At 43.3% G+C, this 16,796-nt stretch overlaps 1 protein-coding gene across 1 annotated transcript; it reads left to right on the top strand.

Moving 5' to 3' along the window:
- The first annotated feature begins 1,384 nt into the window (after positions 1-1,384).
- On the top strand, positions 1,385-16,762 carry spag7 (sperm associated antigen 7). Its single transcript, XM_062957339.1, has 7 exons — positions 1,385-1,546; positions 5,160-5,227; positions 8,279-8,367; positions 10,947-11,031; positions 11,184-11,273; positions 14,274-14,430; positions 15,521-16,762. Exons 1-7 carry the CDS (start codon positions 1,459-1,461, stop codon positions 15,661-15,663), a joined length of 720 nt encoding a protein of 239 aa, XP_062813409.1. The 5' UTR covers positions 1,385-1,458; the 3' UTR covers positions 15,664-16,762.
- The last annotated feature ends 34 nt before the right edge of the window (positions 16,763-16,796 follow it).

Here is a 16,796-nt window from a genome sequence, read left to right as displayed (position 1 = left end):
CCAACAAAGGATTCCCCCAGGCAGGAAGCAGCCAGGCCTTGAAGCTGAAAGGCCATTCAATGCTAATCAAGGGGATTAATTGACACTTGACTCCAAAAGACAAGAGTTCTTTCTTTCTCCCACCTGGACATTATTCCACAGCGATATACCGTATACACTCGAGTATAAGCCGACCCAAATATAAGGCACCTAATTTTACCACAATAAAACTGGGAAAACATAGACCCCAGTATAAGCCGAAAGTGGTAAATTTCAGAAATAAAAATAGATCCCAATAAAATTACATTAGGCATCAGTAGGTTAAATGTTTTTGAATATTTACATCAAGCTCAAATTTAAGGTATGACTGTTCAACTCTGATTAAATCATTATTCTCATCTTCTTCAATGTAAATGTGCTTATGTATCCTTTTAATAATAATAGAGTAGAATAATACATGTAATAATAATAATTTTATTTTTATTCGTGTCAGGAGCAACCGGAGTTGCTTCTGGAGTGAGAGAATTGGCCGTCTGCAAGGACGTTGCCCAGGGGACGCCCGGATGTTTTTGATGTTTTTACCATCCTTGTGGGAGGCTTCTCTCATGTCCCGCATGGAGCTGGAGCTGATAGAGGGAGCTCATCCGCACTCTTCCCCAGGTGGGATTCGAACCTGGCAGCTTTCAGGTCAGCAACCCAACCTTCAAGTCACTTAGTCCACTACGCCATCTAGGGGCTCCATAATAATAATAACAAATACGGAAAATAATGTAATACATAGAATAAAATAAATGCAATAATAATATCAGAGTGAAATAATAAATGTGTTGTCGAAGGCTTTCATGGCCGGGATCACAGGGTTGTTGTATGTCTTTCGGGCTGTGTGGCCATGTTCCAGAAGCATTCTCTCCTGACGTTTCGCCCACATCTATGGCAGGCATCCTCAGAGGTTGTGAGGTATGGAGAAAACTAAGCAAAGAGGTTAATATATATCTGTGGAAAGTCTAGGGTGAGAGAGGTCAGTGTGAATGTTGTGTAGTTAATCACTTAAATTAGCATTGAAAAGCTTATCTGCTGTCTTCTTCCTGCCTCTGGGGCATCCTTTGTTTAGAGTCGTTAACTGCCCTTGGTTGATTCATGTCTGGAAATCCTCTGTTTTCATAAATGCATTATTATTAATAATAAAAATAGACCTCACAACCTCTGAGGATGCTTGCCATAGATGTGGGGGCGAAACGTCAGGAGAGAATGCTTCTAGAACATGGGCCATACAGCCCGGAAAACTCTCAGCAACCCAGTGATTCCGGGTAAACCCAATGAATTACCCGCCTCCGACCCAATCCACGCCTGCTGTGCTTCCGCGTTTCCGCCCACTTCCGCGTCTTCCCCTTTAAGGGCGTGCGTCTCCGTGACGTCACCGCGCAGCCCTCTGGACGGCGCTTGCTTGCTGGGGGCGGGGCTTCGCTCAGCCTGTCCAAGATGGCGGAGCTGGACTTGCTGGGCTCGATCCTGAGCTCGATGGAGCCTCCGCCGAGGCTGGGAGACCGCGAGGCCCGGAGGGCGAAGGGTCGGTGGACACGGGGGAAGCTGGGGGGGGACGGGCCTCTTTCAGCCCCTGAACCAATAACAACAACAACAACAACATCATTTAGGAAAGGGCAGGCTTCCTTTCTGCTGCCCCAAAGACTAGGCCCAAGGGCAGGGAAGGAGGCCCATTCCTGAGGGAAGACTTCCTGAATGTGAAAGCTGTTTAACAGGGGAACTCCCTGCCTCAGGGTCTAGAGGAGACTTGTTCACAAGAGGCTGGGTGGACATCTGTCGGGAGGGCTTTTGACTGTGTTTTTCCTGCATAATGGCAGAAAGAAGCGGGTTGGACTAGATGGCCTTTGGGGGCCCCTTCCAACTCGAGAATGCTATGGCTTGCTGCGAGTTTTGCGGTCATGTTCCAGCAGCACTCTCTCCGGACTTTTCGCCTGCATCTGTGGCGAATGGCATCTTCAGAGGTTCTGCTGGCAGTGAAGGAAGTGGAGTGTAGATACAGTAGAGTCTCACTTATCCAACATAAACGGGCAGACAGAACGTTGGATAAGCGAATATCTTGGATAATAAGGAGGGATTAAGGAAAAGCCTATTAAACATCAAATTAGGTTATGATTTTACAAATTAAGCACCAAAACATCATGTTATACAACACATTTGACAGAAAAAGTTGTTCAATACGTAGTAATGCTATGTAGTAATTACTGTATTTACGAATTTAGCACCAAAATATTTATTTTATTTATTTTATTTACAGCATTTATATTCCGCCTTTCTTTCTCACCCCAAAGGGGACTCAGGGTGGATCACATTACACATATAGGCAAACATTCAATGCCTTTTAACATAGGACTAAGACAAACAACATAGCTCCGAGCGGGCCTCGAACTCATGACCTCCTGGTCAGAGTGATTCATTGCAGTTAATTGCAGCTGGTTTGCTCTCCCGTCTGCGCCACAGCCCCGGGCTGTTGAAAACATTGACTACAAAAATGCGTTGGATAATCCAGAACGTTGGTTAAGCGAGTGTTGGATAAGTGAGACTCTACTGTATATGATGTGGAATGATGTCCAGGGTGGGAGAAAGAGCCCTTGTCTGTTTGAAGCAAGTGTGAATGTTACAATGAGCAAGCTGGAATAGCATCGAGTAGCCCTGGAGTTTGCAAAGTGAGGCAAGTGGAATATGTGTTCATAAAAGTTTGCCCCAAGGCGTAACTGCCACTCTGGGGCCAGAGAGAAGAAAGGGGGCTAGGAAGACATCAGTTCACCATGTCTCCTATATTATTATAACAATACACAGTAGAGTCTCACTTATCCAACATAAACGGGCTGGCAGAACGTTGGATAAGCAAATATGTTGGATAATAAGGAGGCATTAAGGAAAAGCCTATTAAACATCAAATTAGATTATGATTTTACAAATTATGCACCAAAACATCATGTTTAACAACTAATTTGACAGAAAAAGTAGTTCAATATGCAGTAATGCTATGTAGTAATTACTGTGTTTACAAATTTAGCACCAAGATATCACGATGTATTGAAAACATTGACTACAAAAATGTGTTGGATAATCCAGAACGTTGGATAAGCAAGTGTTGGATAAGTGAAACTCTACTGTAATTTATTTATTTTATTTATTTACAACACTTCTACCCCACCCTTCTCACCTGAGGGGACTCAGGGCGACTTACAACAACCGGCAAAATTCAATGCCAAACAGATTGATAAAAACAGCAACACATTTAAAACCATTAACAATAATCCGTAAAATACATTAATCAAACTAAAACATATAGGTACTTAATACAGTATAGTCTCGCTTATCCAAGCCTCTGGATTATCCAAGCCATTTTTGTAGTCAATGTTTTCTATATATAGTGATATTTTGGTGCTAAATTCGTAAATACAGTAATTACAACATAGCATTACTGCGTATTGAACTACTTTTTCTGTCAAATTTGTTGTATAACATGATGTTTTGGTGCTTAATTTGTAAAATCATAACCCATTTTGATGTTTAATAGGCTTTTCCTTAATCCCTCCTTATTATCCAAGTTATTCGCTTACCCAAGCTTCTGCCGGCCCATTTAGCTTGGATAAGTGAGACTCTACTGTACTATTTTTTCAAGGAACCATTGCACATAAACCTAAATTCAGACCATGTCAATATAGTACTTATTGATTAAATGCTTGCGCACAAAGCCATGTCTTAACGTTCTTCCTGAAGCCCAGGAGAGTTGGGGCCTGCGGGATGTTACTGGGGAGGGCATTCCCCAGCCGGGGAGCCACCACTGAAAAGGCCCTGTCCCTCGTTCCCACCAGCCTCGCCTGTGAGGCCGGTGGGACCGAGAACAGGGCCTCTCCAGATGATCTTACTGTGTTTTAGCGTATTGTTTATTGCTTGTTGTTTATACTGTTTTAATTGTTTTTAATTTGCCTTTTGTTTTGTATTGTTATATTGTGTGTTGAGGCCTTGGCCTTAAGCCGCATCGAGTCCTTCGGGAGATGCTAGCGGGGTACAAATAAAGTTTAATAATAATAATAATCTTAGGGGTCTTGCTGGATCATAGGAGGAGATCCGTTCGGACAGGTAAGTTGGACCAGAACCGTTTAGGGCAGGGGTCCCCAAACTAAGGCCTGCGGGCCAGATGCAGCCCTCCAAGGTCATTTACCTGGCCCCTGCCCTTGGTTTTAGACTTAGGCTTGCCAAAAATCTGAAATGACTTGAAGGCACACAACAACAACAATCCTAATTAACTTGACTATCTCTTTGGGCAGAAGCAGGTTTATAGGTTTATGTTGGTTAAAATTGTTTTTATTTTTAAATATTGTATTGTTCATTCATTTAATAATACTGTGCTATGGTAATAATATAATATATTGTGTATACATATAATATTGATAATAATATTATAATGTAATACAATATAATATTTATTTATTTATTATAGTATTTCTACCTCGCCCTTCTCACCCAGTAGGGGACTCAGGGTGGCTAATAATAATACAATGTAATACAATTGTATAATATAATAAAATTAATTATATATTATATATTAAATGTAATATTGCTAATAATAATATGGTATAGTGGTATAGTACAATATAGTAATATCTAATGCTAATATTGTGCTATGCTAATAATATAATATATTCTATTTACATACAACTTGTAAGCCGTTCTTGAGTCTCCTTTGGGGTGAGAGAGGGTGGGGTAGAAATGTAGTAAATAAATAAATAAATGATTGTTGAACCCTGGTTTAGGGCTTGGTAGGTCAAAACCAACACCTTGAATTGGGCTCGGTAGCATATTGGCAGAGCAGGGTCAAGACCTTGTGGAACTGCAGCTCCCAAGATCCCATAGCATTGAGCTGTGCCATTTAAAGTAGTGCCAAACTGCATTCGTTCCATAGTGTGGATGCACCGTGAGCTCAAAGCCCCATAGGATGAGAAAGGTGGAGGTGTGGTCAATATATATACACACCTAGACTTCCTGCAGTGAAACATCAGCAACAAGTCGGTTGCCAAAATCACCTGGATGAGGTCCAGTTTTATAAAAGAGGAGGAGGGTCACACGCTCTTGGTTTCCCTGCACTGGCTTTGCTGACCCTCCGTCCTTCTCTTCCCTTTTCCTTCCAGAGGAAACGGCCCGGCTGAAGAAGTTGCAAGAGCAAGAAAAGCGCCAGAAAGTGGAATTCAGGAAGCAGGTGGGTCCTTGGTTGAGGGAGAGGCAGCTCCCTATGGCACTTAGTATTTGAAGGATACATTTTAATTCAAGGAAAAGACAAACAGACTATACAAAGGAGATGTAAAACTACCAGGACACGCATCTGTATCATATCCACCGCAGCGAAGTTACAGTCTTCCTCAGACCTTCAGACAGAATGTAATTTTCCAGCACTCGTGATCGTAAACCTTCTAGTCATCATGAACCATACAGACAGTCCCCAAGTTACAGATATTTGATGTATTTATTTCCTCTGCCCTTCTCACCCCGAAGGGGACTCAGGGTGGCTTTACAGCAGGCAGCAATTTGATGCCAACACATATAAATCCGAAAATAAATAATAATAATAGATAATAATAATAATAACCCTAACAGGAGCCTCCTGTAGCCTAGGAGATAAAAGCCTTGTAACGTGAAGGTTGGGTTGCTGACCTGAAGGCTGCCAGGTTCGAATCCCACCCGGGGAGAGCGCGGATGAGCTCCCTCTATCAGCTCCAGCTCCATTCGGGGACATGGGAGAAGTTTTGATGGTAAAACATCAAAATATCTGGGCAATGTCCCCTGGGCAACGTCCTTGCAGACGGCCAATTCCCTCACTCCAGAAGCAACTCCGGTTGCTCCTGACACAACAATAATAATAATAATAATAATAATAATAATAATAATAATAATAGATCTTCATTTGTACCCTGCCACCATCTCCTTGGAGGTCTCGGGGTGGCTTTACAGCAGGCAACAATTCGATGCCAACACATATAAATCCGAAAATAAACAAATAATAATAATAGACCTTCATTTGTACCCTGCCACCATCTCCTTGGGGGTCTCGGGGTGGCTTTACAGCAGGCAACAATTTGATGCCCACACATATAAATCCGAAAATAAATAATAATAAATCTTCATTTGTACCCTGCCACCATCTCCTTGGGGGTCTCGGGGTGGCTCACAGGAGCACTATAGTGCCGCATATAAACCACAGTTAAAGTACAATTAAAATCCATACAATTAAAACATCAGTTATTAAAACCAATTAAATTCCTGTGAATTCAAAGCCTGTCCATTTGTCAATCACATTAATTCGTTCTCATTATTGCACAGCTTCAGATTACTGTTCAAATACTTGGTCCCACAGCCACATCTTTTTCCTGAAGGCCAGGATGGAGGGGGCTGGCCTGATTTCCTTGGGGAGGGAGTTCCACAGATGAGGGGCCACCACGGAGAAGAAGCTGCCCCTCGTCCCCACCAGTCGCACTTGCATTTGGAGTGGGACTGGGAGCAGGGCCTCCCCTGGTGATCTGAGTTTAAAATGACTCCCAGTTAAACAGGGCTGAGACCACAGGAACTAAGAGGAATTTCCCCCTTGGAAGGGAAATCCACTCCTAGAAGAGTTACTATTATGGTGGAAAAGGGTCTCCACTGAAGCTTAATCCCTAATCCTTGTTCCACAACAAACCACATTTTTCAACATCCAGTTTTACACTTTGTGACAAAATTTGACAATTTTTCTGTTCCTAGTTTGAAAGTGTTACTGTATATACTCGAGTATAAGCCGACCCAAATATAAGCCGAGGCACCTAATTTTACCACAAAAAAACTGGGAAAACATTGACTCCAGTATAAGCCGAGGGTGGTAAATTTCAGAAATAAAAATAGATACCAATAATAATAATAATAATAATAATAATAATAATAATAATAATAATAATTTTATTCTTATACCCCGCCCCATCTCCTCGAAGGGACTCGGGGCGGCTTACATGGGGCCAAGCCCAGACACAACAATATAAAAGCAAAACAATAAAACAGATCAATCAAACAATAAAAACAAGTCATAAAATAAAATTACATTAATTGAGGCATCAGTAGGTTAAATGTTTTTGAATATTTACATAAAGCTCAAATTTAAGATAAAGACTGTCCAACTGATTAAATCATTATTCTCATCTTCAATGTAAATGTGCTTATGTATCCTTTTAATAATAATAACAGAGTAAAATAATACATGTAATAATAATAATAAATACTGGAAATAATACATGTAATAATAAATAGAGTAAAATAATACATTTAATAATAAGATCAGAGTGAAATAATAAATGTATTATTAATAATAAAAATAGAGTAAAATAAATGTAATAGTAGCAACAATAATAGAGAAAAATAATAAATGTAATAATACCAATAATAATAGAGAAAAATAATAAATGTACCATATATTCTCGAGTATAAGCTGACCCAAAGATAAACCAACCAGGACCCTCACCCGAGTATAAGCCGAGGGGAGCTTTTTCGGTCTTAAAAAAAGGGCTTAAAATCTAGGTTTATACTCGAGTATACACAGTATTTCATGATTAATTGTGCGGTCCTGACTTTGAAAGTAGTTGTTCTTCTCCAGGAACTTCGTCTTGGCAACTGCCTCAAACTATGTCGAATTGGTTCAGACTCTGAGATACTCATTGCAAAACTAGAGCAAAATGTGCTACAAGATGATGTCTCTCACGCAAAGACTTTCCAAATAAATGCCATTATTTCCTAATTGGTTCTATCATAAAAACATGGGAAGAGTTGATTAAACTGCCAGAAGGGACCTCCTACAGCGCATCTTGCGGTAGAAAATAAAGTTTCTGGAGTATAACAACGACTCAAAGTAAGACCACACAATTAAACACGAAATAACACTTTCAAGTCAGGAACAGAACATTTTCCAAATTTCGTTCCATAGTTCTCTTCTTCCGGATTGTGTTTGAGATTGTTGTAGAATTCTTTCCCTGGTTGCTGTGAGTCTTTCGGGCTGTCTGGCCGTATTCCAGAAGCATTCTCTCCTGACATTTTGCCCATACCTGTGGCAGGCATCCTCTGGTTTCTCTTCAGATGGTATAAATCTTTCGCCCTGTATTGTACTTTGGAAAACTATTTCCTGATGATCACGCTCCCTCCTTTCCTTCCTCTTATTCGTTCGTTCTCTCTCTCTCTCTCTCTCTCTCTCTCTCTCTCTCTCTCTCTCTCTCTCTCTCTCTGGTTCCTGGTGCAGATGGAGAAGGAGGTGTCGGACTTCATCCAGGACAGCAGCCAAACCAAGAAGACATTTCAGCCCATGAACAAGATCAAGCGAAGTATCCTGTGAGTGGGTTTGGCAGGAGGGAAGAGCTTCTTGGCACACCCCTGGGTCTGTGCCATGTGCAGGCTGACTCACTCCGTGGAAAAGTTACTTTTTCCCACTGTCCCCAGTGTATTCCACCACACCTTGTGACTATCCCCCCCCCCCCCCCCCAATTTTCCAGTCTCAGGGCACATAACCTTTTGGAAAAAAGGCAATCATAACCTTATTTAAAAGGAAAAATGGTGTCATATCTGTTTGGCGAATATGAATCTCCATGAACAGGTGGAGACAGACCACCTTTTGAAAACCATTAGTCAAGGAAAGGCATGACCTTGTTATAAGTCAACCCTTTGAACGAGTGATATTCAGAAGCATCCATGTAATGGCACACGGGGAACTCAGCTGTTAGACTGAAGAACCATGTCTTTCAACTGCCAAGGACAAAGACAGGCCACTGCAAAAATATGTTTGGTTAGCAGAGTTTAAAAGATGTTTCTTTGAAGTTGCGGTTGTAGTTGTAATTGCAGTTGCCCAAAAGACATACACTCCATTGAAACCTCTTAGTTTAAAATATACACTCAGAGATTAAAAAAAAACAAAAAACAAAGTAACATATCTTGTTTACTCACAAACATCTTGAATTAATTCATGGTATAGGCAGTTCAGTTATAGATAGGATGTAGTTTCTCTCTGTATTGAGTACACAGGGTATGATTCCTGATTGCTTGATATTATTCAGGACTCCTCCCTATCTAATGCGACCTTAAATGACTCTATTGCACTTTATCTATTTATGAGTTTGTTACTCATAATGTGCACCTTGCTTATCCACTATTGCAACCTCATTGTTTTTAATTCGATGTTTTAATTCTGTGTTGTGTTTTTTTACCTATTGTGTATATTTTACTATTGGTTTCTGTTTTTGTCCTTTGATGTTTCATATTTTATCATCACTTGTATTTTGATTTTGCTGAAAGCCGCCCCGAGTCCCCTTTGGGGGAGATGGAGGCAGGATATAAATAAACTTATTATTATTATTATTAATATTAATATTAATATTAATATTATTATCATCATTCTTAGTCCAAAATGTAATAGTACTTTCTGAAATCCATAAGCATACATGCATCCACCTCCACTGAGGTCCAAAGCAAACTGTTAACCTTGAAGTCCATAATCACACTGACTACAAAATGGAGTCCTGAGTCTGAACACGCTCAGTACAATCAATGTCTGTAGTCCCTCCCACACCAAAGAGGTCAGTTAAACTGGCAAATCAATATATTCATACAATACAGGTTAGCAAATATATATAAATAGTGAAAGGCTTATTTCAAACACTCAATTTATGCCACTTTCTTCATTTGGTAGAGACCCCCAGGGATTGTTCTTCTGCTGTATTTACCTATAGAACAGTGATGGCCAACCTATGACATGCGTGTCAGCACTGACACGCCTAGCCATTTTTGCTGACACGCTGCCGCATGCAGATTGATTGGATGACTAATGTCTTTTGTGGACAAATTTGGTGTGATTGGGTCCAGTGGTTTTGTTGTTTACTCCAGGGGAATTATGCACATTACATATATATTATTCTATTATTATTCTATTATTATTGTAGTATATTATCATATTACAGTAAAGTCTCGCTTATCCAACATAAACGGGCCGGCAGAATGTTGGATCAGCGAATATGTTGGATAATAAGGAGAGATTAAGGAAAAGCCTATTAAACATCAAATTGGGTTATGATTTTACAAATTAAGCACCAAAACATCATGTTATACAACAAATTTGACAGAAAAAGTAGTTCAATACACAGTAATGCTATGTAGTTATTACTGTATTTACGAATTTAGCACCAAAATATCACGATGTATTGAAAACATTGACTACAAAAATGCGTTGGATAATCCAGAACGTTGGATAAGCAAGTGTTGGATAAGTGAGACTCTACTGTATTACTACTATATTATTATTATATTATTCATTATTCATGACTACATTGAAACTAGAATAGAGAGAAATCAGTGTGGAAACTGCAAGAGGTCCCATAGATTGTTGTACATGGAAATAATGGTAGTAAATAGTTTTTGATTTATTAAATACAGTTATATATTACAATTATACATTTTTGTTATTTAAACTATACCTATTGCGAAATTATGGGTTTTTTCTCAAAGTGACACACCAACCAAGTCATGCTAGGTTTTTTGGTGAATTTTGAGACACCAAGCACAAAAAGTTGCCCATCATTGCTATAGAATCATAGTCGGAAGAGACCCCAAGGGCCACCCAGTCCAACCTGGTTCTTTCTGCCAGGCAGGAAGACACCATCAAAGCCGTCCTGACAGATGGCCATGCAACCTCTGCTTAAAATCCTCCAGAGAAGGAGACTGCAAAGAAGGAGCAGCTGTCAAAATGTTTTTCCTAATGTTTAGGTGGAATCCCTTTTTTTCTGCAGGTTTAATCCATTCCTCCCTCTGAAACTTTCCCACGCACCCTTTTAAAGTGCTTGTTCCTTGAAAGGTAACTTCTTGAGGCCCCTTGGCTTTGTCTATTTTCTGCCCTGACCCCTGCGGTGTGTCTCTCCTTCCAGGCACGACGTGGTGGAGGTGGCCGGCCTCACCTCCTTCTCCTTTGGCGACGAGGAGGACTCCCGATACGTCATGATCTTCAAGAAGGCGAGTGTGGATCTCCTGGGGTGCTTTCTCCGCCGTTAAGATCCGGGGCAGAGTCTCCCCAGGTCTGAGCCGCCCTTCTCTTCTCTTCTCTTCTCTTCTCTTCTCTTCTCTTCTCTTCTCTTCTCTTCTCTTCTCTTCTCTTCCCTCCCCAGGAGTTTGCCCCCTCGGACGAAGAGCTGGAGGCCTACCGCCGAGGAGAGGTGTGGGACCCCCAGCAGGCCAAGGAGAAGCGGAGGCTCAAGGTCGGCCCTTTTCCAGGATGGGGAGGGGGCACCACGGGGGGGGGGGGGGTCAGAGGCTGCTCTGGGGGGGCGGGGGGGGGGGGTGCCCTGTTCTTGGCAAGAGCAGAGTTGGAAACTCACAGCAAAAGGTAGAACAGCACACAAAATGGAATTTAATGGTGTTAGGGATCAGTACCCCAACTCCTCCCGAGGTCTGACTAACATTATAAACAGTCATAGAATCATAGAATAGCAGAGTTGGAAGAGACCACATGGGCCATCTAGTCCAACCCCCTGCTAAGAAGCAGGAAATCGCATTCAAAGCACCCCCGACAGATGGCCATCCAGCCTCTGCTTAAAAGCCTCCAAAGAAGGAGCCTCCACCACGGCCCCGGGGAGAGAGTTCCACTGTCGAACAGCCCTTCTCACAGTGAGGAAGTTCTTCCTGAGGTTCAGGTGGAATCTCCTTCCTTTCCTGTAGTTTGAAGCCCTTGTTCCATTGCGTCCTAGTCTGCAGGGCAGCAGAAAACAAGCTCCCTCCCTCCTCCCTATGACTTCCCTTCACGTATTTGTACATGGCTATCATGTCTCCTCTCAGCCTTCTCTTCTGCAGGCTAAACATGCCCAGCTCTTTAAGCCGCTCCTCATAGGGATTCTTGTTCTCCAGACCCTTAATCATTTTAGTCGCCCTCCTCTAGACGCTTTCCAGCTTGTCAACATCTCCCTTCAACTGTGGTGCCCAAAATTGGACTCAGTGTGATTCCAGGTGTGGTCTGACCAAGGCAGAATAGAGAATGGGGAGCATAACTTCCCTGGATCTAGACGCTATTCCCCTCTTGATGCAGGACAGAATCCCAGGCCACTGACCCCAGTCAGTTTCTCTTCTGGGGTCGTCTCGGGAGCTGAGGATCTTTGATATTCCATTTCTAAAATACCAAAAACACATGGGGTATGGGAGCTGACAGAATCGCCTGTATTGAATCGCATAGGATGACTTGGGCGGTCTCCTAACCAGCAGCAAGTTCCCAGTACTCTGCCATAATTATAATGCAGCTACCTGATCCTTTTTGGTAATTAAGAATATATATAAATGTAAAAGTAAGAAATATTGCAACATTTTCTTCACCTTTAATACCCTGTTTCCCTGAAAATAAGACATCCTCAGAAAATAAGACCTAGTAGAAGTTTTGCTGAATTGCTAAATATAAGGCCTCCCCCGAAAGTAAGACCTAGCAAAGGTTTTGTTTGGAAGCCTGCCCGGCACCCACCAAACAAAACACCATAGCATGCAGGATTGGTAAATGTACATAATAATAATAATAAAAAAATAAAAATAATAATTTTATTTTTATACCCCGCCTCCATCTCCCCAGAGGGACTCGGGGCAGCTTACATACCAGTTGTATATGGAAATAATGGTAGTAACAAGAAATCCTTGACAGGAGTCACAGTTTGTCTGGTTTAGTTATATTGGTTTGTGATGATAACTACTGTACAGTATAGAATCAATGTTCTTTTTTTTTTGTTCAACAATGAATATGAATTCTTCTTCATGGAAAAATAAGACATCTCCTGAAAATAAGAACCAGAGCATCTTTGGGAGTAAAAAATAATATAAGACACTGTCTTATTTTCGGGGAAACACGTTATTAGAGTTCAATCCTTTGCCATGTCAAAGTTTGACACGTTATTTGAAGGGGAGAGGGCCGGGAATTCTCTCTCTCTCCTCCTGCAACTTTCCCCTTTGGCCCTCGGGTTAGTTTAGGTGTTGCCAACTGAGTAATAAATAATTACAAACTTTATTTATAGATTGCCCTATCTCCCTGAAGGGACTCAGGGGCGGTTTCCAATATATGGCAACTATTCAATGCCCAATGAAACCATACAAACAGTTGACATCAAGACAAAACAAATGAGACAATATAAACAACCGAACTGTAACTTAATAAACAAAATGATGACAAATAAAATAAAGATTTACAAATGAAAAAAAAGAAGAAAATAAAAACATAAAATACAAAAACCCTGATAAAACACAAGTTAAAAATTATATACACACACACACATATATAAACTGAGTCCAAGTTGCAAAAGTAGATTGGACTGAATTAATTCAGTAGAGGAGAGGAGGGGCAGGATTGTGCCCTTCCCTGCAAACTTGGTCAAGAACAACCTGCTGCAGCCTCTGGAGCGTCTTGTATGATGTTCCTAGTCGCATGCTTTTGCCATCCTGATCACATTCTGACTTTGCTTGGCAGACATGTCCTGGTTTTGATTTATGAAGTACTGGAGGGCAGGTTGCATTTGAACACGTGGTGGTTCTCCTTTTTCCTCAAGTGGATTCCAAAACCTGTAGTATCTGTGGCTTGACAGTCGTCAGAGAATGAGGGTGAGAGGTGCACCGGTGCTCTGGAGACAAGAATGAAAATGTATAGTAACGGGTAAAGCGGCAAGTTCGGACAAAGTTTGATAAGTTATGAATACAGCGCCCCGTGATTTGCAATGCCATGGGATACAGTTCTTATTAATAGCTCCTATGTTTACCTCATCCCAAGCCTCTTGCCAGTTATAGCAGTTTGCGTTACCTACTTCTTTTTAGTTTACATTCCTCACTTTATGCACTTTCATTGGCCCAGTTTGCTTTTATGAGCTTGCTCAGGTTTTTAATTATCCATGTTATAATTGATGTGATTTTACTATGTTTTATATGGATCTGCTTTTACTTGGCTGTGTTTTATTTACAATGATTGTAACCACCTGGGCTTGTCTCCATGTTAGCCACCCTGAGTCCCTTCGGGGAGATGGAGGAGAGGTATAAAAATAAGATGATAATGATGATGATGATGATGATTATTATTATTATTTGAAACACAACATGATGAGTCCACAGCAGACACTCTGCTGGCTGTTGTATTGGATCACACGTTGGACATTTCCCTATTATTATTATTATTATTATTATTGTTGTCTTGGCTGCCTCTCTCACCTGCTCCCTCTGCCCTTGCTCCCCTCCGTCCTCAGGAGCTGGCCCAGCGGCAGGAGGAAGAGGAGGCCCGGAAGGGGCCCACGGTGGTCAGCCCCAGCACCGACTACAAGGACAAGTACAGCCACCTCATCGGCAAAGTGGCCGCCAAGGACGCCGCCCAAGCCATGGAGCCCAACGTGGCCTACGGGTGCGGTGAGTCGCAAGCAGCATTGCTCCAGCCTTGTAGGGCGGAGGCGTCCGGTGATTATGTGTCATGTCTCTTTAAGAGCCACATCCACTGCTTTAACGTGGTGAGATGTGTTCCACACCGGGGTTGCGTACTCGGCAGCAGAGTGGCCAAGCGCAAGGGCTGGTGTCGTCTTCACTGTGTCTAGTTGTGATCCACAGGCTGTGCCAGTTAGTATTCATTGGAAAACTTAAGCAAATGTGCTGCTGCAGGATGTCCCTCCGACAAAAGCAAAGTTCGTGCAATGTAATAAACTTTTCCTATGTGTTGTCGAAGGCTTTCATGGCCGGGATCACAGGGTTGTTGTATGTCTTTCGGGCTGTGTGGCCATGTTCCAGAAGCATTCTCTCCTGACGTTTCGCCCACATCTATGGCAGGCATCCTCAGAGGTTGTGAGGTATGGATACCTCACAACCTTTGAGGATGCCTGCCATAGATGTGGGTGAAACGTCAGGAGAGAATGCTTCTGGAACAACTTTTCCTATGTTTTTATTATAGGAAATACAGTAGAGTCTCACTTATCCAAGCTAAACAGGCCGGCAGAAGCTTGGATAAGCGAATATCTTGGATAATAAGGAGGGATTAAGGAAAAGCCTATTAAACATCAAATTAAGTTATGATTTTACAAATTAAGCGCCAAAACATCATGTCAGACAACAAATTTAACAGAAAAAGTAGTTCAATACGCAGCCATGTTATGTAGTAATTACTGTATTTACGAATTTAGCACCAAAATGTCACGTTATATGGAAAAAACATTGACTACAGAAATGGCTTGGATTATCCAGAAACTTGGATAAGCGAGGCTTGGATAAGTGAGACTCTACTGTAATGCCATTGATAACCCAGGAACGAAAAATGTGTTACATAGTGTGATGTAAATCGGCTTTTTGGGAACGGTCTTTGTACTTTCTCTCCTTTTCTTTGTGCTTGTTCCTTTGGGGGCTGGAAAAGGGCCCCTCGCTTCCTGCGGAGACTCCAGCGTTCTGAGTCTGGGGGGCAAAATGTGTCCCAGAAGGCTGTCCTTCCACTCACTCGCCTCTCTTCTTCTTCCAGTTCCTGTGGCCAACAAGAGGGACACGCGCTCCATCGAGGAGGCCATGAACGAGATCCGGGCCAAGAAGCGCCTGCGGCAGAGCGAGGACGGGGGCCCCTCTTTGGCCCCCACCACCAGCACCACCTCCTCCTCCTCCTCCTAGGACTCCATTTGTGCAGGGCGAGGGCCTCGTGACGTCGTCGTCAACCAGGGGAACCTTGACTCTGCCCTGAGGCTGCTGTTTGTGAGTCGTGTTTCGAGGGAAGGTGGGCTCTGGGTCCTCCTCGCCCGCCCGCCCTTCCTTCCTTCCTTCCCTTTTGAGTATTTAACCCCCCCCCTTCCCTCGGCCTAGGGTTGCCTTGCCTTTTAATATTGCCCGATGGACTGGGAGAGGACTGGGTTTAGAAGGGACCTTGTCTGAGCCAGAAGCAACCCGAGTGGGACTTTGCAAGGAGGGACTTTGCAAGGAGGAGGGTTCGGGGTGTGTGTTTGCAGGCGCAGGAGGGAAGCACTGAAGAAATAAAGGGTAGCAAATCCCATCCCATAGCCAACCCTAGGGCTGCCTCCTCAGACCCATGGAAGGAGCCCTATGGCAGGCAGGGCTTGGCTCCTTGTCCCCTCCTGCCCCCAAGTCCAGAGAGAGGACCCCGAGTGTGGCCGGCCGTGGGCTCCATCCTGCAACCCCTTCCCTTTGAGGAACCGGTGGGAGGCGGAGTTGCTGAGCGGCTTCCCTGCCACCAGGAGGCACTGTTGCTCTTCTCTTGGTGGATCCGGCAACCGTGGCCTCCCTTCCTTCCCTTGCTGCACTGCAGGGCCCAGCACGCAGCTGCTTGTGATTGTGGATGCCTCCCAAAGGGATCTTCCCCAGTGGCCCCTCCCTCCCTCCCTCCCAAGACCCCCAAGCAGAGCAGAGCAGGGGTCCCATCTCCCCCCCCCCCAAAGGGTAGAGCATGGTGGAAGCCTTGGTTGCATTGGGGGTGTTTTAATGGGCGATAGGGACCCCATGCGTCCTCTGTGTTCTGACCGGGGTCCTTTGCAAGGTTTCTTTGTTACATATGTATATAGAGAGAGGGGGGGGGAGAGGGTGCATTTCCGCCTGCTGTGGGGAAGCGAGCTGCCGTCCGCCTCCTGCTTCCCCTTCCGCTGCCCACGTCCTGTTTTTGTGGCGTCTGGGTGTCGAGAGGGAGGGGGGGAGGGAGGGGAGGGGGGGCAAGGTGCGTGCGAGTGTCTGCGTCTCCCATTAAAGGCTTGTTTTGAGTGCTGCCCTGCCTTGGCCTCCTCTCCTTCGAAGCCCCG

The sequence above is a fragment of the Anolis carolinensis genome, chromosome 6 (assembly GCF_035594765.1).
Source record: "Anolis carolinensis isolate JA03-04 chromosome 6, rAnoCar3.1.pri, whole genome shotgun sequence".
Lineage (NCBI taxonomy): Eukaryota > Metazoa > Chordata > Lepidosauria > Squamata > Dactyloidae > Anolis > Anolis carolinensis.
This window is presented reverse-complemented; position numbering and strand designations above follow the sequence as displayed.

Excerpts from the sequence above, each read along its gene's own strand:
- spag7 (XM_062957339.1), top strand. The coding sequence starts at position 1,459 with ATGGCGGAGCTGGACTTGCTGGGCTCGATCCTGAGCTCGATGGAGCCT. Across the intron at positions 8,368-10,946 it reads AAGATCAAGCGAAGTATCCT|GCACGACGTGGTGGAGGTGG; the intron begins GTGAGTGGGTTT and ends CTCTCCTTCCAG. Across the intron at positions 11,274-14,273 it reads AGGAGAAGCGGAGGCTCAAG|GAGCTGGCCCAGCGGCAGGA; the intron begins GTCGGCCCTTTT and ends CTCCGTCCTCAG.